At 46.0% G+C, this 24,683-nt stretch overlaps 2 protein-coding genes and 1 pseudogene across 2 annotated transcripts in view; 2 read left to right on the top strand and 1 right to left on the bottom strand.

Moving 5' to 3' along the window:
- LOC135056555 (uncharacterized) overlaps nt 1-24,683 on the top strand; it is a 637,874-nt gene that overhangs the window by 103,034 nt on the left and 510,157 nt on the right. The gene's annotated exons all lie outside the window — the stretch shown is intronic.
- LOC134896388 (5S ribosomal RNA) lies at nt 9,464-9,582 on the top strand (annotated as a pseudogene).
- LOC135057891 (uncharacterized) overlaps nt 18,895-24,683 on the bottom strand; it is a 124,357-nt gene continuing 118,568 nt past the window's right edge. Inside the window, exon 15 of the mRNA XM_063963609.1 lies at nt 18,895-20,059. Within this exon, the coding sequence (XP_063819679.1) occupies nt 18,975-20,059 (1,085 nt within the window). The 3' untranslated portion in view covers nt 18,895-18,974. The remainder of the gene's footprint in view (nt 20,060-24,683) is intronic.

Raw genomic sequence — 24,683 nt, 5'->3', positions numbered from 1 at the left:
TGACTGTAGCAATGGAGAGAACCCAGGATCGTACCAGCCGGTGTTCCAGGAAAGGCTGGGCTGCTGAAGATAAAACGGCTGCTGTGGATACTGGCTGGAACCAGACTGTTGTTGATACGGAGTGGATACTGGCTGGGACCAGTTAAATAATAAACGAACTTGAGAGCGATGAAATAATAATGAAGTTTGGAGTTTGAGAGCGGTGAAATAATAATACCGGTGGAGAGTGGTAAACTGCAGAAAGGACACCGGCCCTTTAAGAGAAGCTGTACACTGCTGGAAGCTGGGCTGGAAGCAGGTGATTGTTGTAGCTGGAAACAGGTGAGTCCAGAATGGATCGGAGAGTCAGGCTACACCGCAGATGGAATGCTGGTGCGGGTCTCTATAGCAGAAGTCTGGAGACAGGAGCTGGAACCTGGAAGACAACCACAGGAGAGAGATAAACTGGAACTAGGTTAGACAACCAAAGCACTGACGCCTTCCTTGCTCAGGCACAGCTTACTTATACCTGCAGCAAGAAGGGGTTGGCTAGGCAATTATGCAAATCAACAATATAGACAGCAGATTGGTGGAAATGATCAGATGACAAAATCCAAGATGGCTGCGCCCATGCAGACACTTGGAGAGAAGTTTGGTTTGTAATCCATGTGAGAATTGAAACAGTAATGGCGACGCCGGCCACAGGAGACAGGAGACGCCAGACTGACAAGCGCACATTTAACCACGCGGGCACAGCGGAGGCCGCGGCTGATGAAATCACCACTCTGACATTCTGCATGTGGAAACTCAGGAACAGCGGGATCCGGTCCTGGAACGCTGAGCCAGCCTTAGGAGGCATCTGAAGGGTAAGTAATGGCGTCCAGATACCCGGATCGTGACAGCACCCCCCCCTTTAGGAGTGGCCCCAGGACACTTCTTAGGCTTTAAAGGAAACTTTGCGTGGAAATTTCGGACCAAGGCAGGAGCATGGACGTCTGAGGCATTGGTCCAAGAGCGTTCTTCAGGACCATAGCCCTTCCAGTCAATGAGGTAGTGTAACTGACCGTAACGGAAACGTGAGTCCAAAATCTTGGCCACCTCGTACTCGACTCCCCGTTGAGTCTGAACTTTGGGAGCTGGAGGAAGTGCGGAATGAAACCGATTCAGGATCAGCGGTTTCAACAAAGAAACATGAAATGTCCTGGGTATTTTCAAGAAGGATGGTAACTGTAACCTGTAGGCAACAGGATTGATGACTTGTTCAATCTTGAAGGGTCCGATGTAGCGAGGTGCAAATTTCATGCTGGGAACTCTCAACCTCAAATTCTTCGTGGACAACCACACACGATCACCCACCTTGAGAGCAGGAACCGCTCTACGCTTCCTATCGGCAAACTTCTTATACCTGAATGAGGCTTTAAGCAGGGCTGCGCGGACGTTCCTCCAGTTATTTGAAAACTGACGCAAGGTGACATCCACTGCTGGAACAGAAGTTGCGGGAAGCGGTTGGAATTCTGGGACTTTAGGGTGGAATCCATAATTAATGAAGAATGGTGTAGAAGAAGATGAGGAATGGTATTGATTGTTGTGGCTGAACTCGGCCCAAGGAAGGAGTTGAACCCAGTCATCTTGAGAGGAAGACACATATATACGGAGGAAGGCCTCCAAGTCCTGATTCACCCTCTCGGTTTGACCATTGGTCTGAGGATGGTAAGCCGTGGAAAACTTTAACTTGACTTGGAGGGCTTGACACAAACTTCGCCAAAATTTGGCTACAAATTGTACTCCACGATCCGAGATGATCTCTTCAGGAAGACCGTGAAGTCGGAAGATCTCTTGTATAAACACTTGAGCCAACTTGGAAGCTGACGGAAGACCGGTGAGAGGAATGAAATGTGCCATCTTGGTGAACCGGTCAACTACCACCCAGATGGTATTAAACTTGTTGCAGATAGGTAGATCGGAAACAAAGTCCATCGACAAATGGGTCCATGGTCGACGGGGAACAGATAATGGAACCAGTTGCCCCGCAGGCGACTGGCGGGAGACTTTGTGTTGGGCACACTTTGGGCAGGAGGCAATAAATTCCATAACGTCCTTCTTCAGAGTTGGCCACCAGTAGGACCTAGAAATAAATTCAAGGGTTTTCTGAATGCCTGTATGTCCAGCAAAACGGGAAGCATGGGCCCAATGCATGAGCTTCTTCCTTAGAACTGGCTTAACAAAACTTTTCCCTGGTGGAGGCGTAGAGTCCATCCCTACCGTGGAGAATGCCAACGGATTAATAATAGGATGCTTGTCTGCAGACTCGGACTCATTTTCTTGCTCCCATGAGCGGGAAAGGGCATCGGCCTTATGATTCTGAGAACCCGGACAGAACTGGAGTTTAAAGTCAAACCTAGAGAAGAAAAGTGCCCATCTGGCCTGACGAGGATTCAGACATTGTGCGCCTTTGAGATATAAAAGATTTTTGTGGTCGGTGAGTATGGTGATTGAGTGGGAAGCTCCCTCCAACAGGTATCTCCACTCCTCCAGAGCGAGCTTGATGGCTAGCAACTCCTGATCGCCAATGGCATAGTTGCGCTCAGCTGGAGAGAACTTCCGGGAGAAGAAACTGCAAGGATGTAGATGTCCATCTTTGGCCCTCTGGGATAACACTGCTCCTACTCCAACGGAGGAGGCGTCTACCTCTAAGATAAAAGGAGAGTCGGTGTCAGGCTGTTTCAGAACTGGTGCAGAGATGAACCGTTGCTTCAGAAGGTGAAAGGCCTGTGTAGCTTCCTCGGACCACTTGGACGGATTAGCACCTTTCTTGGTTAATGCAGTGATAGGCGCCACAATGGTGGAAAAGTCTCGTATAAATTTTCTATAATAATTGGCGAACCCTAAGAACCTCTGGACCCCTTTGAGGCTTAAGGGTATAGGCCAATTCTGGATTGCTTGGAGTTTCTCAGGATCCATCTCTAGTCCGGAACCGGACACAATGTAACCTAGAAACGGAATGGTTTTAACTTCAAACACACACTTCTCCAATTTACAATAGAGGTGATTGACACGGAGACGGGAAAGAACCTCTTTTACCCAGAAACGATGATCTTCGAGATTATTAGCAAAGATGAGGATGTCGTCTAGATAAACCACGACATGACGGTACAAGATGTCCCTGAAGATCTCATTCTCGAAGTGCTGGAAGACTGCTGGAGCGTTGCTCAATCCGAAGGGCATGACGAGGTACTCATAATGTCCGTCACGGGTGTTAAAGGCGGTCTTCCACTCGTCACCCTCACGGATTCGGATGAGATTGTAGGCACCCCTCAAGTCCAGCTTTGTGAAAATGGTTGCACCACTAACTCTATCAAAGAGCTCGGTAATCAGGGGTAAAGGGTATCGGTTCTTGACGGTAATGTCGTTCAGACCTCTGTAATCGATGCACGGACGCAGACCACCGTCTTTCTTCTTAACGAAGAAGAAGCCTGCGCTGGCTGGAGAAGAAGATGGTCGGATGAAACCCTTCGCCAGGTTCTCTTTGATGTACTCTTCCATGGAGTGTGTCTCGGGCAGAGACAACGGATAAGTTCGGCCTCGCGGTGGAACCTTCCCTGGAATGAGGTCGATTGGGCAGTCTCATTCTCTATGAGGAGGAAGGATATCAGCAGAGGCTTTACTGAACACATCCGTGAAGTCTTGATATGGAGGAGGCGGAACATCAGTTGACCTGGGGAAGGAAGAACAAACAGGAAGAACTTTGGCTAAACAAGTCTCAGCACAGGAGGGACCCCATGCCAGTATTTGCGTAGTCGTCCAGTCAATTGATGGGTTGTGGAGACGGAGCCATGGAAGGCCTAAAACCACTGGATGTGTGGCTCTTGGAATCACTAAAAAAGAAATATACTCAGAATGAAGAACTCCCACTCTCAGACGAACTGGAAGAGTCCTTAAGGAAATGACTGCGTCAAAAATCTTGCTGCCATCCACGGCAGTCAAAGAGATGGACGAGGACAGTCTCTCGGTGGGTAGGGACCACCGTTTAACATAAGCTTCGGTTATGAAATTCCCAGCTGCTCCGGAATCAAGGAGGGCAATGACGTTCCTGTAACGTTGAGCAATTTGGAGCGACACTGGGAGGTTACAGTCATGAGGAGATGGAGAGGAGATCATTACTCCTAGCCGGCCCTCTCCTTGGCGAGCTAGGATCTGGAGTTTCCCGGACGTTTGGGACAGGCATTGATAGTGTGCGATGGAGCTGCACAGTAGAGACAGAGAGACTCAGAGAGACGTCTTCGGCGCTCAGCGGGAGATAGACGGGAACGACTAATTTGCATAGGCTCATCCTTGGATGGAGATGGTTGACGAGGAGGAGGAGCAGAAGATTTAGGAGTAGATGATCTTCCTCGCTCGGTTGCTCTCTCTCTGAAACGTAGATCAACCTTCGTGCAAAGAGAAATTAGCTCATCCAACTTAGAGGGCAAGTCTCTGGTAGCTAACTCATCCTTGATGCGTTCTGATAAGCCATGCCAGAATGCAGCATACAGGGCCTCGTCATTCCATGCCAGTTCGGATGCCAGGATTTTAAACTGTATAAGATACTGTCCCACAGTACGTGTTCCCTGGCGTAAATGAAGAATCTCAGATGAAGCAGATGTTATCCGGCCTGGCTCGTCGAAGATGCGCCTGAATGTAGCTACAAAGTCAGTATAGGAGGATAGCAGGGGATCAGACTTCTCCCATAAAGGTGATGCCCAGTCAAGGGCTGAGCCACTGAGAAGGGAGATGACATAGGCAATTTTGGTACGGTCACTGAAGAAATTGCCAGGTAGAAGCTCAAAGTGGATTTCACATTGATTGAGAAATCCCCTGCAGAACCTTGGAGATCCATCAAATTTTGCTGGCGTTGGAAGATGAAGATGTGGACTGGAAATGGGTAAGGTGGGTGGGGTTACAGCTGGTGTCACTGTAGTGGACGCACCGGACGTGCCAGGTCCACGGAGGGTCGTTTGAATCCCATCCAGCCGTGTAGAGAGATCCTGGAGACAGCGGATGATGTGGCCCTGTGCAGCCTCCTGATGTTCAAGTCGGGCTGCCAGTTCTTGCATCGGCCTGGCCGCTTGATCCTGGTCTCCGGCTGGATTCATTAGGTCAGTGCTTACTGTCACAACTGAGGGCCTGAGCTGACGGGAGGCAGCCTCAATTGTAGGGGCTGAGATGTAACGGAACCTGGGAGGTTGTATCAGACCCCTAGACATGTAAGTAACATGTAGAATAACTGCCCGAAGGCGTGACCACGACAACCAGGATAAAAGTCAATGATGTTTATTATGACAAACTCCGTAACACAGCAGCAGTAAAAGGAAACATAAAAGTCAACAGAGGATAAATACAATTCCTGGGTACTACAGGGTGGCAAGGGCCACAGGCACTGGTAGTATGAGACAGTTCTTATAATCTTCTAGTTGGAAAGTCCTTACCAGGCCTGACTGTAGCAATGGAGAGAACCCAGGATCGTACCAGCCGGTGTTCCAGGAAAGGCTGGGCTGCTGAAGATAAAACGGCTGCTGTGGATACTGGCTGGAACCAGACTGTTGTTGATACGGAGTGGATACTGGCTGGGACCAGTTAAATAATAAACGAACTTGAGAGCGATGAAATAATAATGAAGTTTGGAGTTTGAGAGCGGTGAAATAATAATACCGGTGGAGAGTGGTAAACTGCAGAAAGGACACCGGCCCTTTAAGAGAAGCTGTACACTGCTGGAAGCTGGGCTGGAAGCAGGTGATTGTTGTAGCTGGAAACAGGTGAGTCCAGAATGGATCGGAGAGTCAGGCTACACCGCAGATGGAATGCTGGTGCGGGTCTCTATAGCAGAAGTCTGGAGACAGGAGCTGGAACCTGGAAGACAACCACGGGAGAGAGACAAACTGGAACTAGGTTAGACAACCAAAGCACTGACGCCTTCCTTGCTCAGGCACAGCTTACTTATACCTGCAGCAAGGAAGGGGTTGGCTAGGCAATTATGCAAATCAACAATACAGACAGCAGATTGGTGGAAATGATCAGATGACAAAATCCAAGATGGCTGCGCCCATGCAGACACTTGGAGGGAAGTTTGGTTTGTAATCCATGTGAGAATTGAAATAGTAATGGCGACGCCGGCCACAGGAGACAGGAGACGCCAGACTGACAAGCGCACATTTAACCACGCGGGCACAGCGGAGGCCGCGGCTGATGAAATCACCACTCTGACATTCTGCATGTGGAAACTCAGGAACAGCGGGATCCGGTCATGGAACGCTGAGCCAGCCTTAGGAGGCATCTGAAGGGTAAGTAATGGCGTCCAGATACCCGGATCGTGACAGGTAGAAGGGAGAGAAGCTCTGAGAATGTGCTCCTTAATATAAGTGGACCCTAAGGAAAGTATCCCATGGGGCTTGGATTTTGGAAGTCTGTGCATTCTGTCAATAAGATGGTCTTAAGTAGAGGCTGAAGGCAAGTTTCGTAGCATACCCATAGGGCTCTGCATTGGTAGCAGTCTGGTATACCCCTTATTTTAATGTTGCATCTGGGGCAGTCTTCCAGGTCAATAACTTTATCTTGGATTGATGATAAACTTTATTTCCTCTATCAGACAGCTGATGATATGCTTCAGCAGTATACTCCCGCAAATCTTGTATCACAATCCCACCCCCTTTATCAGCGGCGCAGATTGTGATATCAGTATAAGGAGACAAATTACTCAAAAGCCTTTCTTTCTTCCAATATTAAGTTATGCATGATTTTTTGGGGATGCTTCGATAAATTATCAATCTTATTAGTGTCCTTGTGAAAGACTTAATTGCAGGGTTTAATGACATCAGGTCAAAGCTAGATTTATCTCTCACCGGACCAGATCTCTCAGGTAAATTTCTACTCTCTTTCTTCCCAAAATATTCTTATTAATGAAGCTGCCTATTGAAGTGGATCAAATCTATCTTACTATCAAAACTACTGCAAGAGTTCATTGGAACAAAATTGAAACCACGTTGTTATACCTTTACTTCACAGTCTCTGTATTTGAGGATACGTTGTAAATTATTTCTTCTTTTTTCCTTTTGTCTTTCACTGATGTCCTCTTCTGGTTCGCCCTGTGTTAGGGCGTCTCTCTGCGCCCTAGTTCTAACTCCTAAAAGGAGACGACCAGGGAGCATGGATTTACTTTACCGTTGGTGAAGGGTCTGTTTAAACAAATGCAGCTGCAGTCAATTAGTGGATTTGTCCTGGCTGGCTGATATTAGCGGAAGTTCAGGCCTCTGGTTGGCAGTAGATTGCTTCACATGGTGTAATGCTTGTTATAAAGGTAAGATGTAAATGTTCTTTTCCATATGCCTGACGACAATTGAATTAAATTGAAATGTTGCTACTATGTGTCACGCTTGGCTTGGAATAAGGATTCGGTGACTGAGGTTTGCCTGAGGAAGCGAACACTTGCGAATGAAGAAGGCGAGGAAGCTGGATGTAGTTCCTTCTCATGGGATAGGTGCATCTGAAGATAACGAACTGACAACTGTGGTTTGTCGGATCAAGCTGATGAACACTGAGGATAAAGAACCGGAGACTGTGAGCTGTGGCTTGAAAAAAACAAGACTGAAAAGCACTGAAGATAAAGAACTGGAGACTGTGAGCTGTGGCTTGAAAGATGTGATTTTTCACCATGACCGGGTGGTTCTTAGAACAAGCCCTGGTTATCTCCCTAAGGTGGTGTCTTCTTTTCACCTTAACCAGGAGATTGTGTTTCCGGCCTTTGTCTCTCCTAAATTGTCCTCCAAAGAGAGGTCTTTGGATGTGGCACGGGCCCTCCGTATCTATGTGAAGAGCAGGACCGGTTCTGGGGCTGTGCGCCCCGGGCGGCATTAGGGGGCGTGGCTTCATAGAGGGGGCGTGGTAATTTACGTCCCCTGTACAGACTGAAATGATGTTCGGTGCGCGATGACGTCATTGCGCACCGCACAGCAAATATCCTCTCCACGAAGGGAAACTAGACGCGTAGCGTCTAGTTCCCTTCGTGGAGAGGACCTTTGCTGTGCAGTGCGCAATGACGTCATCACGCTCCGCACAGTAAAGGACCTCTCCACAAAGGGAAACTAGACGCGTACGCGTCTAGTTTCCCTTCACAGTGGCAGCGGGGAGCACAGCAGCAGCGGATCTTGCCCTGGTGCGGCGCCCTCCGGATGGTGCCCTGCGCCCTCCGGAAGGCGACGCCCCGGGCAAAAGTCCTGCTTGCCCGTGGCAATATCCGCTACTGGTGAAGAGGACAGCCTCCGATAGGAAGTCTGATTCTCTCTTTGTACTGTTTGGTTTTCACAATAAAGGGTTGGGGTTTTGGAATCTGCACTGGATCGGATTGTAGATTGGCACTGGTCAAATTTATTTTACATTTTAAGAGATATCTATATTAACACACATATGGCTACTGACTTTACCTGAAGAGTATTTGCAGAAGAACTAGGCTGGTGGTGCTCCCAGAAATTAGTTCAGAGCAAACTATGGGGGGGATGGGGAGGGAGGGGGGTGCGCAAGGTCAAAAAATACTGTTTTATTGTCTCTCTGGGGCACACCTTAAATCAATTAATGTAAATATATTGCAATTATGGAGTACACAATAAATGTAAGATTTAAAACTTAAATTCAAATTGTGTGCGTTCATATGCTTAAGGATATAGCCCACGGTGGCCAACTTTCAGCACTTTTCTGTATTTGAGATAGATTCAGAACTCTGATTAAATGTGATGTACTCAAAGCCACATTACTACACCTATTCCTATATAAGGAGTGTTAGATACTTAATGATATGATAACCAATTTGTTCATGATAATCAATTTTAAAGTATCCTCCCGCATTCGGTCCTTTTTTTATTGCGATTTTTGAGAAAACTGTACAAAAATGTATTCACATTAATGAGCACTTGTATGGGACAGATTCAGAGCTCTGATTATAGTAAAGCGGTACATTCAAATTGTGTGCGTGTATATACTTAAGGATATAGCTCATGGTAGCCAATTCTGAGTACTGTTCTGTATTTTGCCCTTGTAGGAGTGGTTTTATAAGAAACCTGTATAAGAATACATCTACATTGTGTTGCCTTTATTCTCTGTTTCTTCTCCTTTTTCCTTTTTTGGAATCTGTCTGTGGATTTGACCTGATTACCTTGAACAATCCAATATATAGGTCTGACAGATTCAGAGATATCAAATTCCCTTTGTCTCACTTCCTTCTTTTCATGCGCTCTCTCATCCATGAATAAAGGATTGTCCTCTGCAATGCGTGTTATAGTAACAGAGGCTCCCTAGTGGACAGGAGAAGCGCAGCACTTACCTCACTTTCCAATCCTGATTTATCAGATCTAATATCTACTTTACTCTTAAAAACTTCATACTTACCTTGAATTTCTAAATTAATCTTCTCTCTCGTCCAGTTGGGTACCCCTGTACGCCAATAGATGTTCCCCTAACCATCTACAGTCCTACCATGCTGGACATGCCCGATCTCATCTGATCTTGGAAGACAAGCAGCGTTGGGCCTAGTCAGTACCAGAAAGGGAGACCCTCTGGGAATACCGGGTACTGTAGTATCAAGGGACATTACAACCCATTGATGTACCCAGGAAAGCAGACGTGTACTATACTTCCTTCATAACCAGAATATCTAGGCGTCAACACTCTCTCATTGCCCATTCGATGGTCACAGATGGACAAAAGCAGGAGTGACTGGTTCTGTAACACCTTTTATCTTTCTCTGAATAATAGTGAGGCAATACACAATTGCAACAATCCTCTACTGCAGTGGTTTCCAAACTTTTTTGAATCACTGCGCCCTAGAATATCCGATTGTTTTTCATGGTTCCCCTACGCCAAAAATGTATTATTGAGAAATTTAGAAAAAAATATTACATTAAGTAGATCGCATTTATATGTCATCCTTAGGGTCAGTTGTGTGGTGAGGGACAAGATGTGCTTCTGTTTGGCCCTGTGGAATACCAGTGTACCCCGCTGCAGAAAAGGAGATTTATGGTAAGAACTTACCTTTGTTAAATCTCTTTCTGCGAGGTACACTGGATTCCACCCTGACGCACTTAGCTTCTTTGGGTTGGTATGGCATTAGCCGCTGCCACCTTCTCCTTTCGTGAGAATGTGATGTCTGTGGCTACTAACGGTTGTCGTCTCTATTGCCTGCTACTGCATTGGACTGTGGAATCCACTGTACCTCGCAGAAAGAGAATTAACAACGGTAAATTACCAACATTTTTTTTTTACTGAAACGGCGATCAGCCATATTCAAGCGTTGGGTATGGTATACCGGCAGTTAGTCTACAAGTAGTCAGAATACCATCAGTGGCATCGTGACTGCCTATAATACTGACAGGGGCACTCAACCAAACTAACCCTGACCCTTCCTCTAACCCTCACCAGCCTAACCTTCCTGCAGCCTAACTCTTCCTCTCCCCCAAGCTTAACCCTCCTCTCCAGCAGCCTAACTGTAACTATCCTCCCACAGTCTAACACTCTCCTCCTGAAATCTAACCCTAAACTCCCCTCACTGCAGCCTAACCCTCCCCCAACATGTTAACCCTCCTGCAGCCTGTCCCTCCCACTGCAGCCTAACCCTAATCCTCCTGCAGCCTAACCCTTCCCCCCTTGTATCTCCAACTGTCTCTCTGCTATCTCTTCTTGGATGTCCCAGCGCTTTCTTAAACTTAACATGTCTAAGACCGAGCTGATCATCTTCCCTCCCACCTGCACAACATTACCTCCCACACTCTCATTATCTATTGATGGCACGACTATCTCCTCTAGCCCCCAAGTGCACTGTCTTGGGAGTAATCCTTGACTCCTCCCTCTCCTTCCCACCACACATTCAGCACCTCTCACAAACCTGTCATTTTTATCTCAAAAACATTTCCAGGATCAGACCCTTTCTCTCCATTCCAATCTATCCTCAGTGCTGCAGTCCGGCTCATCTTCCTCACCCAATACACTACATCCACCTCCCCTCTCTTTCAAGCCCTTCACTGGCTCCCCTTTAGAATCCATTCCAGGCTTCTCATATTCACTTACAAAGCCATCACCCAATCCTCTCCCATTTACATCTGACCTTATATCCTTTTATACTCCATCCCGTCCTCTTCGTTCTGCTAATGCACACCAACTCTCCTGCCTACTGATGAGTTCCTCCCACTCCTACCTTCAAGATTTCTCTTGTGCTGCTCCCTTTCTCTGGAATTCTCCACCTCTCTACAGAACTTCAAATGGGCACTTCTTCACCAAACTGAGCCAAATCTCATCCTAACCCTCTGTTCCACACTCATTGGGGTATATTTACTAAGCTCCCGGTTTTGACCGAGATGCCGTTTTTTCTTCAAAGTGTCATCTCGGGAATTTACTAAACTCAAATCACGGCAGTGATGAGGGCATTCGTATTTTTTTGGAAGTCCAAGAAAAAAAATACGAATGAATACACCATCGGTCAAATACGCCAGCAAATTAGTAGAACTCAGTCATTTACTAAAAAGTGCAAATCTCAAAATAGCCAAACACTGCCGTGAAAAATTACAATTCGTAAAAAAGTGCTAAAAAAAACCAGACCTGCTTTTTTGAGCCGTGATTGGATAGGCATGCACGGATCCATGAGATCCGTGAATGTATATCAGTGGGAAGGGGTAGGAAAGTGTTAATTTTCGGAAAACAAATTGCGTGGGGTCCCCCCTCCTAAGGCAAACCAGCCTCGGGCTCTTTGACCCGATCCTGGTTGCAGAAATATGGGGAAAAAATGGACAGGGGTTCCCCCATATTTAAACAACCAGCATCGGGCTCTGCGCCTGGTCCTGGTTCCAAAAATATGGGGGACAAAAAGCGTAGGGGTCCCCTGTATTTTTGAAACCAGCACCGGGCTCCACTAGCTGGACAGATAATGCCACAGCCGGGGGTCACTTTTATACAGTGCCCTGCGGCCGTGGCATCAAATATCCAACTAGTCACCCCTGACCGGGGTACCCTGGGAGAGTGGGGACACCTTCAATCAAGGGGTCCCCCCCCAGCCACCCAAGGGCCAGGGGTGAAGCCCAAGGCTGTCCCCCCCATCCAATGGGCTGCGGATGGGGGGCTGATAGCCTTTGTTGATAGTTATGAATATTGTTTTTAGTAGCAGTACTACAAGTCCCAGCAAGCCTCCCCCGCAAGCTGGTACTTGGAGAACCACAAGTACCAGCATGCGGCAGAAAAATGGGCCGCTGGTACCTGTAGTACTACTACAAAAAAAATACCCCAATAAAGACATTACACACACACCTTGAAAGTATAACTTTAATGCATACATACACACCTCCATATACACATACTTACCTTATGTTCCCACGCAGGTCGGTCCTCTTCTCCAGTAGAATCCATGGTGTACCTGTTGAAAAAATTCTACTCACCAAATCCAGGGTAGAAGGCTTCTCGGATAATCCATTTGTAATCCACGTACTTGTAAAAATAAAAAAACGGGACACCCGACTACGAACTGAAAGGGGCCCCATGTTTTCACATGGGACCCCTTTCCCCGAATGCCAGAAACCCCCTCTGACTGATGTCTAAGTGGGTTTCTTCAGCCAATCAGGGAGCGCCACGTTGTGGCACCCTCCTGATCGGCTGTGTGCTCCTGTACTGACTGACAGGCGGCACACGGCAGTGTTACAATGTAGCGCCTATGCGCTCCATTGTAACCAATGGTGGGTACTTTGAGCTCAGCGGTTGACCGAGAGTAACCTCACCGCTGAGCTCAAAGTTCCCACCCCCGGCCAGGGGTGACTAGTTGGATATTTGATGACACGGCCGCAGGGCACTGTATAAAAGTGACCCCCGGCTGTGGCATTATCTGTCCAGCTAGTGGAGCCCGGTGCTGGTTTCAAAAATACGGGGGACCTCTACGCTTTTTGTCCCCCATATTTTTGGAACCAGGACCAGAGCCCGATGCTGGTTGCTTAAATATGGGGGAACCCCTGTCCATTTTTTCCCCATATTTTTGCAACCAGGATCGGCTCAAAGAGCCCGAGGCTGGTTTGCCTTAGGAGGGGGGACCCCACGCAATTTTTTTTAAACATTTAAACTATATTTTTGTTTTTTACAAGGTGCACAATGAAGCCCAGCACGGATCTCTCAGATCCGGCCGAGATTCATTGTATTAAAGTCGGCAGTGTTTTACAAGTCACTCACGTAAAACACTGCCCAAAAAAACGAATGACATCGACATCGGAAAACCCGAAAATGCAGAATACGGCAGCTTAGTAAATTAGTCGTAATCAATTCAAAAAGTTGCATATTTACACTTTCGATGTCATTCGTGATTGAACTTTGACCTCAAACGGAAAAATACGAATCTTAGTAAATTTACCCCATTGTCTACCGCATATGTGTCACCCCATCTGACTGCCCCTTCCCTTTAGATTGTAAGCTCTCACGAGCAGCTACCTCAACCCTCATGGCTTATCCTTCTCTTTGGTGCCTCCTCCAGTGGCACCAAATCCTGTGGTTTTCCACCACCCTGATACTTATGTCAGTGTTTTCTGATGAAGCTATGTCCATGCACCCTGTACTTGTCCTATATTGTCTTCAACTGTAAGTCACTATTTTCATGTTTTTATTAATTTAAGTACTCTGTAATTGGGCGCTGCAGAACCCTTGTGATGCCATATAAAGAATAATAATATGGAGTCATACTTTTTGAAAAAGTCACATGACCGCAATGAAACGTGTTAAGGACTCCGCACCGACCTGAGGACGCTCGGGCAGCCAGTACATTGAGAGACTGCCAAAGAACTTCTATTGTGCACGGCCAGTGCTACATGTGGAAATCCCAGCTCCCTAAGACTAAGGGGGCAATTCAGAATTGACCGCAGCAGCAAATCTATTAGCAGTTGGGCAAAACCATGTGCACTGAGAGGGGGCAGATGTAACATGTGCAGAGAGTTAGATTTGGGTGTGGTGTGTTCAAACTGAAATTTAAATTGCAGTGTAAAAATAAAGCAGCGAGTATTTACCCTGCACAGAAACAATATATCCCACCCAAATCTAACTCTCTGCAAATGTTATATCTGCCCCACCTGCAGTGCACATGGTTTTGCCCAACTGATAACAGATTTGCTGCTGAATGACCCTTCATCACCCGGCTGATTCCACTCAGCATCCACTCCGTGTCTTACCACCTGGCTGGTTCCATCCAGCTGATACAGCAGCATACTCAAGTTACAGATTCACCTGTTACAACTACTGGCATGTTCCTCGGCTATCTCCACTACTGCAACCAGGCCTGGTAAGGTGATTCCATCAAAGGACTTTTACATCTGTTCTATACCTACCAGTGCTCCGAGATACCTCCTATGGTTATGTGATCCAGGAACTGTGTCATTTGCCACTGTCTTTGATTTACTTTGAATGCTGCTTGTCATTTCACGGAGTCTGTTAAATAAACTTTTATTTTGAATTTTAAACTGGTTGTCATGGTCACACCTTCGGGTAATCAATCTGCACTTACATGTCCAGGGGTCTGATTAAACCTCCCAGGTTTAACTTCATCTCAGCCCCTACAACTGAGGCTTCCTCCCGTCAGCCTAAACCCTCAGTTGTGACACACAGTGCTCTACACAAGTGCTTCTCAACCTCGGTCTTCAAGTACCCCCAACAGTTCATGTTTTCCAGGTCTCCTCACAGGATTGCAAGTGAAATAATTTGCTCCACCTGTGGGTCTTTTATAATGTGTCCATGAGTAAAGAATACACCTGTTCCACTGCTAGGTGACCTGGACAACATGACCTGTTGGGGGTACTTGAGGACCGAGGTTGAGAACCACTGATATACACCAAGAAACTTCTCAGCTTGCTGCTAATTACCACCTTAACATCTGCTGTTGTCTTTCAATGCAAACGACTTGAGACTATACATAGGCCCTCATTCCGAGTTGTTCGCTCGCTAGCTGCTTTTAGCAGCTTTGCACACACTAAGCCGCCGCCTACTGGGAGTGTATCTTAGCTTTGCAGAATAGCGAACGAAAGATTCGCAGAATTGCGAATAGAATAGCGATCAGAAATTTCTTTGCAGTTTCCGAGTAGCTCGATACTTACTCTGCCACTGCGATCAGTTCAGTCCTTTTCGTTCCTGGTTTGACGTCACAAACACACCCAGCGTTCGCCCAGACACTCCCCCGTTTCTCCAGCCACTCCCACGTTTTTCCCAGAAACGGCAGCGTTTTTTCACACACACCCATAAAACGGTCAGTTTCTGCCCAGAAACACCCACTTCCTGTCAATCACACTACGATCACCAGAACAAAAAAAAAATCTTTGCTAAGTCATGAGTAAAATACCAAACTTCTTTGCAAATTTACTTGGCGCAGCCGCGGTGCGAACATTGCGCATGCGCAGTTTGTGGAAATTCGCTGCGATGCGAAGAAAAATAACGAGCGAACAACTCGGAATGAGGGCCATAGTCTGTATTGAGGTTTTAGTATTATTGTATTAGTTTATATACATTCTTTTTAATAAATCATTCTGTAATATGAACCATTGGGAAACTGTATCTATTTGTGTGGTTTATCTATAACTAGTGTTTGCCCACGCCATACAGTAATCACCGCACTGCCACACAGTATCACCACACCGCCACACAGTATCACCACACCGCCATACAGTAATCACACCGCCATACAGTAATCACTACACCGCCATACAGTAATCACACCGCCATACAGTAATCACAGCACCATTCAGTAAACACCACACCGCCATACAGTAATCACACCACCATTCAGTAATCACCACACCATAAAGTAATCACACCTCCATACAGTAATCACCACACCATAAAGTAATCACACTGCCATACAGTAATCGCCACACAGTAACCACACTGGCATACAGTAATCACCGCACCGCCACACAGTAATCACCACACCATCATACGGTAATCACACCGCCATAAAGTAATGACACCGCCATAAAGTAATCACACTGCCATACAGTAATCACCACACCACCATAAAGTAATCACACTGCCATACAGTAATCACACCGCCACACAGTAATCACCACACCATCATACGGTAATCACACCGCCATAAAGTAATCACCACACCACCACACAGTAATCACACCACCATAAAGTAATCACACTGCCATACAGTAATCACTGCACCGCCATACAGTAATCACACTGCCATACAGTAATCACACTGCCATACAGTAATCACTGCACCGCCATACAGTAATCACATGGCCACAGTAAGCACCACAGCACCATACAGTAATCACCATACAGCCATACAGTAATCCCCACACGGCCATACAGTAATCACGACACAGCAACACAGTAATCACTACACTGCCATACAGTAATCACTACACCGCCATACAGTAATCACTACACTGCCATACAGTAATCACTACACGGCCATACAGTAATCACCACACTGCCATACAGTAATCACTACACGGCCATACAGGAATCACTACACGGCCATACAGTAATCACTACACTGCCATACAGTAATCACTACACTGCCATACAGTAATCACTACACGGCCATACAGTAATCACTACACGGCCATACAGTAATCACTACACGGCCATACAGTAATCACTACACGGCCATACAGGAATCACTACACGGCCATACAGTAATCACTACACTGCCATACAGTAATCACTACACGGCCATACAGTAATCACTACACGGCCATACAGTAATCACCACACCGTCATACAGTAATCACCACCGCCATACAGTAATCACTACACCGCCACACAGTAATCACTACACTGCCATACAGTAATCACCACACCATCATACAGTAATCACCACCGCCATACAGTAATCACTACACCGCCACACAGTAATCACTACACTGCCATACAGTAATCACTACACTGCCACACAGTAATCACCACACTGCCATACAGTAATCACGACACAGCAACACAGTAATCACTACACGGCCATACAGTAATCACCACACTGCCATACAGTAATCACGACACAGCAACACAGTAATCCCCACACGGCCATACAGTAATCACTACACTGCCATACAGTAATCACTACACGGCCATACAGGAATCACTACACGGCCATACAGTAATCACTACACGGCCATACAGTAATCACTACACGGTCATACAGTAATCACCACACCGCCATACAGTAATTATTACACCTTCATACAGTAATCACTACACCGCCATACAGTAATCACCACACCGCCATACAGTAATCACCACACCGCCATACAGTAATCACTACACCGCCATACAGTAATCACCACACCGTCATACAGTAATCACGACACAGCAACACAGTAATCACTACACTGCCATACAGTAATCACACCGCCACACAGAAATCACCACTCGGCCATACAGTAATCAGCACGCCGCCACACACTAATTACCACACAGCCATACAGGAATCCCTACACCACAATACAGTAATCACCACACAGCTATACAGTAATCACTACACCGCCATACACAAATCACCACACCACAATACAGTTATCACTACGGTCATACAGTAATTACTACGGTCATACAGTAATCACTACACCGCCATACAGTAATCACAACACCATAGAGTAATAATTACAAGGCCATACAGTAATCACTATACCGCCATACAGTAATCACCATACCGCCACATAGTATTCACCACACAGCCATACAGTAATCACCACACAGCCATACAGTAAGCACAACATAGTCATACAGTAATCACAAGGCCACACAGTAATCACCACGGCCATACTGTAATCATTAAACATCCATACAGTAATCACACCGCCACACAGTAATCACTACAGCACCATTTAGTAATCACCACGCCACCACACAGTAATCACCACACAGCCATACAGTAATCACACCACCATACAGTGATCACCACACAGCCATATAATCACTACACCACCATGCAGTAATCACTACACCGCCACATAGTAATCACTACACCGCCACATAGTAATCACTGCACCGCCATACAGTAATCACACCACCATACAGTAATCACACTGCCATACAGTAATCACACCACCACACAGTAATCACGACACCGCCATACAGTAATCACGACACCGCCATACAGTAATCACGACACCGCCATACAGTAATCACTACACTGCCATACAGTAATCACACCACCACACAGTAATCACGACACCGCCATACAGTAATCACGACACCGCCATACAGTAATCACACCACCATGCAGTAATCACTACACCACCACATAGTAATCACTACACCGCCATACAGTAATCATCACAAAGTAATCACCACACATTAGTTTCCTAATAAAACACTGCAGTGATGTTGGGATAGAGAGGTCAGTGTGAGAGGAAAGGTGTACAGTGCAGACTTGCTCATGTCTCCAGGAATGAAACAAGACTCTTAGAACTGAATGTACGTTTCACATTTGCTTTCTCACCAGTGACGTACCCCTCAGCAAACAATATTTTTCCTAAAAATATTTATTTTTGTTGTTGCATTGTGAGTAGTTTTATATATTTTACCCAGGTTTGAATAAGTTATAGTTTAACATTTTCTATACATATTATACAAAGTGTGCCCCCAAACTTCCCAACCTCTTCTACGGACGGAAACCTGTTTTGATTTTCTACTGGAGAGCCCTCAGCATCCTGGGAGATCAGCTCAGCCTGTGCATCTTCAGAGGCACTCAAGACTCTCCAACATGGCCTGATTTGCAATGATGGTACCGATGTATCAGCAATTATACGCTGCTGGACGGAAATAATGCAACAGCACTGGGCGCCCCTATGCTTAGTTAGCATCTGCCCATATTAGCTTATACTTGCAATTGCATACGGCAAGATAGCAACGGCAGCAGCAAGAACTGCACCTGAATGAGACACACTATGCTGTTTAATTTTTAAATAAAATAATCTCACTTGCAAACACACATAGTACCACCTGAGTAACTCCACTTACTCAAGACATGGAAATGGCTTCTCACCTGTGTGACTTCGCTGATGTGTAACAAGATATGATTTCTGTTTAAAACATTTCCCACACTCAGAGCATGGAAATGGCCTCTCACCTGTGTGACTTCTCTTATGTCTAACAAGATATGATTTACTTGTAAAACTTTTCCCACACTCAGAGCATGGAAATGGCTTCTCACCTGTGTGACTTCTCTGATGTATAACAAGATTTGATGACCTTGTAAAACTTTTCCCACACTCAGAGCATGGAAATGGACTCTCACCTGTGTGACTTTTCTGATGTGTAACAAGAGATGATTTCTGTGTAAAACATTTTCCACACTCAAGACATGGAAATGGCCTCTCATCTGTGTGACTTCTCTGATGTATAACAAGATAGGATGGCCTTGTAAAACATTTCCCACACTCAGAGCATGGAAATGGACTCTCACCTGTATGACTTCTTTGATGTGTAACAAGAACTGATTTCTCTCTAAAACATTTCCCACACTCAGAACATGGAAATGGCCTCTCACCTGTGTGACTTCTCTGATGTATAACAAGATATGATGACCTTGTACAATTTTTCCCACACTCAGAGCATGGAAATAGACTCTCACCTGTGTGACTTCTCTGATGTGTAACAAGAGATGATTTCTGTGTAAAACATTTTCCACACTCAAGACATGGAAATGGCCTCTCACCTGTGTGACTTCTCTGATGTATAACAAAATGTGATGGCTTTGTAAAACATTTCCCACACTCAGAACATAGAAATGGCCTCTTCCCTGGCTGACAGGTAACAGGCTCTGTGTTATGTGTAATACATTTAGCATCTATATTAGAGAGAAACACTGTATCTACTCTCTGAGCTGTTACAGATGCACCATTATCAGAGTTATCAGGAGCACATTCCCCAGGATCAGAGGAACCAGATGATATATCTGCACGGTGATGTTCCAGATGTGTAACTGGGGTAAGAGGGATTTTTTCTGGAGAATCTTGGGTGACATAATTTTCTTCTATTTCACCATCTGGAAATAAAGCAAGATGATCCTCTGAGACATTCCGGCTGCTAAATCCATCTGCTGGGAATAAAATACATATATGGAAAAATGTTTGTCCAAAAGTTACATTTTTCAATAAAGACTATGATGAAATGTCCCCAAATTGCCATCACATGGCAGATGTTGGGAGTAACAATTAAATTAACTACCAACAATATATAGAGACTAATATATATATATATATATATATGACAATCCAGCACATGGACTGTGGACTCCAACCTATACACCAGCCCGTCTCCTAATTCTTGCAGTTCTCATGTTACTGTGGTGATTCTTTTGTTTGGTTCAGTGGAATTAGCCAGGAACATCGCAGATTCTTAAATGGTGCCCGGCAGTCAGGCTGATTCCCAGCAGACACCAGGGTGGGAGGAAGAACTTTCCCCCGGTAGATATCTGCAATATCCAGCCACGGTGTACAAGGCTGACCTGCCCATATTACATCATCAATTACATGACTCCTGACCAATAGCCATGCTCCACATACCCCAGGCAGCAGTGGGGAGGAGAGGGACAGAGGTTGAGTCATTCTGTGCACTGGACTGGAGATAAGGGGTTAATATCTCCCAATTCTGGAGAAATCTTGGGAGATCCCAGCTGGGGAAGTACTTGAGCATGTGGGTAAAGCTGCTGTACCGCTGGAGTGAGATGTAGTGTGTACCTGAAGGAACCAGCAGGTGGATATAAAGCAGATGTATACAGTACGATTGGGACAATGGGGGTAATTTAGAGTTGATCACAGCAGCAAATTTGTTAGCAGTTGGGCAAAACCATGTGCACTGCAGGGGAGGCAGATATAACATGTGCAGAGAGAGTTAGATTTGGGTGGGTTATATTGTTTCTGTGCAGGGTAAGTAATGGCTGCTTTATTTTTACACTGCAATTTAGACCTCAGTTTGAACACACCCCACCCAAATCTAACTCTCTCTGCACATGTTATATCTGCCCCACCTGCAGTGCACATGGTTTTGCCCAACTGCTAACAAATTTGCTGCTGTGATCAATTCCGAATTAGGCCCAATGCCCCTGGGTGAGACTGGACAGATCTGAGGTAACTGCCAGTGAAGGTTGGGGACTTTGTAGGGGCTGTTATGGTAAATTCCTGGAATGTTGTTAAATTCTCAAACCTGTGTTAATATAGATGTGGATTTATTAGTTGCGGTAGTGATATATAATGTTTTTTACTCTGCAATAAAGGTAGTTATGTAACATACTCTTGTATCTATCTATACAGGGTCAGATTAAGCCTGGGGGGGGGGGCTGGGGTACTTAAGACAGTGGGGCCCGGGGGAAGGGGGTGTATATGAGAATGTGCTTACTTCCCAACATGACATTCCAGGAGGGACAAATTGCTCTCTACCTGGACTTCCCTCTTAATACACGATTGTCGTCACCTGTGTTGAACTATTTTATTGATAAAAAACCCAGGTGATTGCAATCATAAATTAAGAGGGAAGTCCAGGTAGAGAGCATGTTGTCCCTCCTGGAATGGGTCATGTTGGGAGGTATGGATTGTGTATATAAAATGTAAACCAATGAAGTATATTAGATGTAAACCAATAGTGTAATAATGCCTGGGTGCTGTTTATAGCTCTACCTATAACTGTGTTATTATGTTTTCTTGTATTGGAAAAATGAAAAATTAAACAACCTTAAATCACACACACAGAGAAATAAAATCTCTAACTTCTCTATCAGGGTCCACAGTGATCCACAGGATCTACCTTGGGATATGATGAAGTGACAGCGGATTGGTCACCAAACAGTTAAGCTTTTCAGATGCATTGGGCCAGCCCCCTATATCCCCGCCTCCCGGCTCAGGGGATTCAGTTTTTTATATGGTGCGGCAGGAGCTGGCCACGTTGAACAGTTGGGCTGCCAGGTTTTTTGCAGCCACAAGCTTTGTTATATTATAGTATTTTTCTTTTTATGAGTGATCTTTCTATGTGTCTTAAACGTATAATGGTAAAGACGCTCCAACAACTTTCCGATGGGCCGCTACAACTGTTACCTCTGAGTACACAGCTGTTTCAGCGGGAGTCAGGCTGGATGTACTAGCAAGTCCACACTGATGATCCCAGTCTGTGGCCGGAGAACGGGGAGAAGGTAAGGCGTGACTTTACCGATAGCGGTTTGAGATGCATGTAATGCAGCCTTACCGTTCTGGGGGGAGACTGGACAGTGGTTGATGCGGCTGCCACCTCGGGTGCACCAGCGCTAGGCCACAGGGATCATAGGTTCTGGGGATCAGTTGAGGCCGCGATCCCTGAGGTTGATGTCAGCAGTGGGGAGTAAGACGCTCCCCTGGTCGTTCCTCAACCCAGTTCATGTCCAGGTTCAACCGAGTCTCCCGCCACGAACTTCTATTTCCGCTTCCGTCTGAGATGCATAATATATTATACCGGTCACAGGGGGTCATCCAGATCTGATCGCTGGGCTGTGTTTTTTGGTGTCCTGCGATCATATAGTCACCACCTACAGGAGGAGTGTATTTTTGATGTGCAATTGTGCGAGCGCATGTGTAGCAGAGCTGCACAAACTGATTTTGTGCCGTCTCTGCGCAGCCCAGGACTTACTCAGCCGCTGCAATCACATTAGAACCGGATTTGACGTCAGGCACCCTCCCTACAAACACATGGTCCTTTCTGCGTTTTTCCGGACACTCCCTGAAAACGGTCAGTTGCCACCCACAAACGCCCTCTTCCTGTCAATCTCCTTGTGAACGCCCGTGCGAATGGATCCTTCGCACAATTCCATCGCTGACTGGTGATCCCCGTTGCACCCCAACAGTCGCATGTGCGGCTGGGTACACTGGTGCGTCTAGTGGCATGGTCACACATGGAAGCGGGTTTAAGTCTCCCTGTATCCCGCTCTCTCTGAGACAGGTGATACAGCACTGAGTTCCTACCCTACCCTGGGCGGTACGAGTAGCGAGTAGGTGCCTGATGCAAATGAGCATTGTGAACTGCTGTATTATTCACTGTGCGGCTGAATACATTCAGTGGGGGTAATTCAGAGTTGATCGCAGCAGAAAATTTGTTAGCACTTGGGCAAAACCATGTGCACTGCAGGGGAGACAGATATCACATGTGCAGAGAGAGAGAGTTAGATTACCTACATTAACATCATGTCTGTCCTTCAAATCTGGGTTAACAGCCCAGGATCTGGTACAAGATGACTTGTATGCAAATAGACTGAATAGACCGGCCTCTAGTCAGGGACCTGTTAAATCACAGGAACCTCCTTGGGCAGCTTTTGCACAGATGTTGTCTAATTTAGCAAACCGTATGACACCTGCTACAGTAACAGGGATGGGGTTCCCACTTAACCCTTACATGCAACATCCCACATGGTTTATGCCACATCCAGTGTATGAGTTAAATCAGTCCTCGCCTGTTTGTCAGCAAAATTTAGCTGATAGGCCCAAGGAGGGGAAGTCAGATAGACAGGGTGCTTCATCCTCAATGTCTACTCGATTTTCAGAATCAGAGGATACTTCAGGTGATGAAGCTGAACTTTACCATTCTGCATCTGCTTCTAGAGATAAGGAGCACTCCTCATCAGTGGATATACCCGATTTAATTCAGGCTGTTAAATCCATTCTGTCAATTGAAGAAGCTGCTGAGCTTGTGTTTTTAAAACTAAGGCACCTGTATTTAAACATACAAAGACATTTAAAAGTATAGTTTCCTAATTCAGACCAGATGAAGAAGATCATGCAGGAGGCTTGGGTTACACCCAGTAAGAAATGTAAGATTCCCAAAAAGTGGGGTTCTTTTTATCCTGTTCCTACTGTGGACGGATTAAAAAGGGAGGTTCCTCCCAAATTAGATGCGCATATAGTTCGACTTGTGCGCAAATCTATATTACCTCTGCCTTCAACATCGTTAAATGATGAGTCTGACAGAAAGATTGACAGTATTTTAAAGACTGTTTTTTCCTGAGCAGGGGCAGTGGCCACATCCTGGGTGGCTAAAGCAGTAGCAGACTGCACAGAAGCGATGGAAGATGATCTTTCAACAGCTATGAGAAAACAGTTCTCCCATATTACATGTATAAAGCAGGCAGCTGCTTTTATGGAAGAAGCTGCCCTGGATATCAGTATAGTAGCTTCTCAGGCTGTAGCTTCCTCAGTAGCAGCTCACAGGGCTATTTGGCTATGTGCATGAAAGGCTGACTCAGAATCCAAGAAGGCTCTGGAATCTCTGCCTTTTGTGAAAAATATTCTGTTTTGTACAGAATTAGATAATATTCTTGTGTCTGAAGCAGACTCCAAAAAGGTGAAGTTTCTCATGACATATAAGACTAAGGACCTCATTTCGAGTTGATCTCTCGCTACGGATTTTCGCAAAATGTGTTTACAGGCGCTCTGCTGCACAGGCGGTTGCACACCTGCTATGCTAAAATACACTCCCCAGTGGGCGGAGACTATGCGTTTGCACGGCTGCTAAAACTTTCTGGCCCTTTTGGGTCCAGGATAAAACTAAAGGAAAGGCTTACAGCAAACAGTCTCAGCCAGACAGATCTGGTAAGACTAGGAACAGGAATGGACAAGGAAAACAGACATAGTCAACCAGACACCCAGCTTCTAAACCAGAAGACAAGCCGTCAGTTTGATGGTGCGGACCACCACCTGGGGGACCCC

This window comes from Pseudophryne corroboree, chromosome 3 (genome assembly GCF_028390025.1).
Source record: "Pseudophryne corroboree isolate aPseCor3 chromosome 3, aPseCor3.hap2, whole genome shotgun sequence".
Taxonomy (NCBI): domain Eukaryota; kingdom Metazoa; phylum Chordata; class Amphibia; order Anura; family Myobatrachidae; genus Pseudophryne; species Pseudophryne corroboree.
Note: the sequence above shows the minus strand (reverse complement) of the source record. Positions and strands in the feature narration are given on the sequence as shown.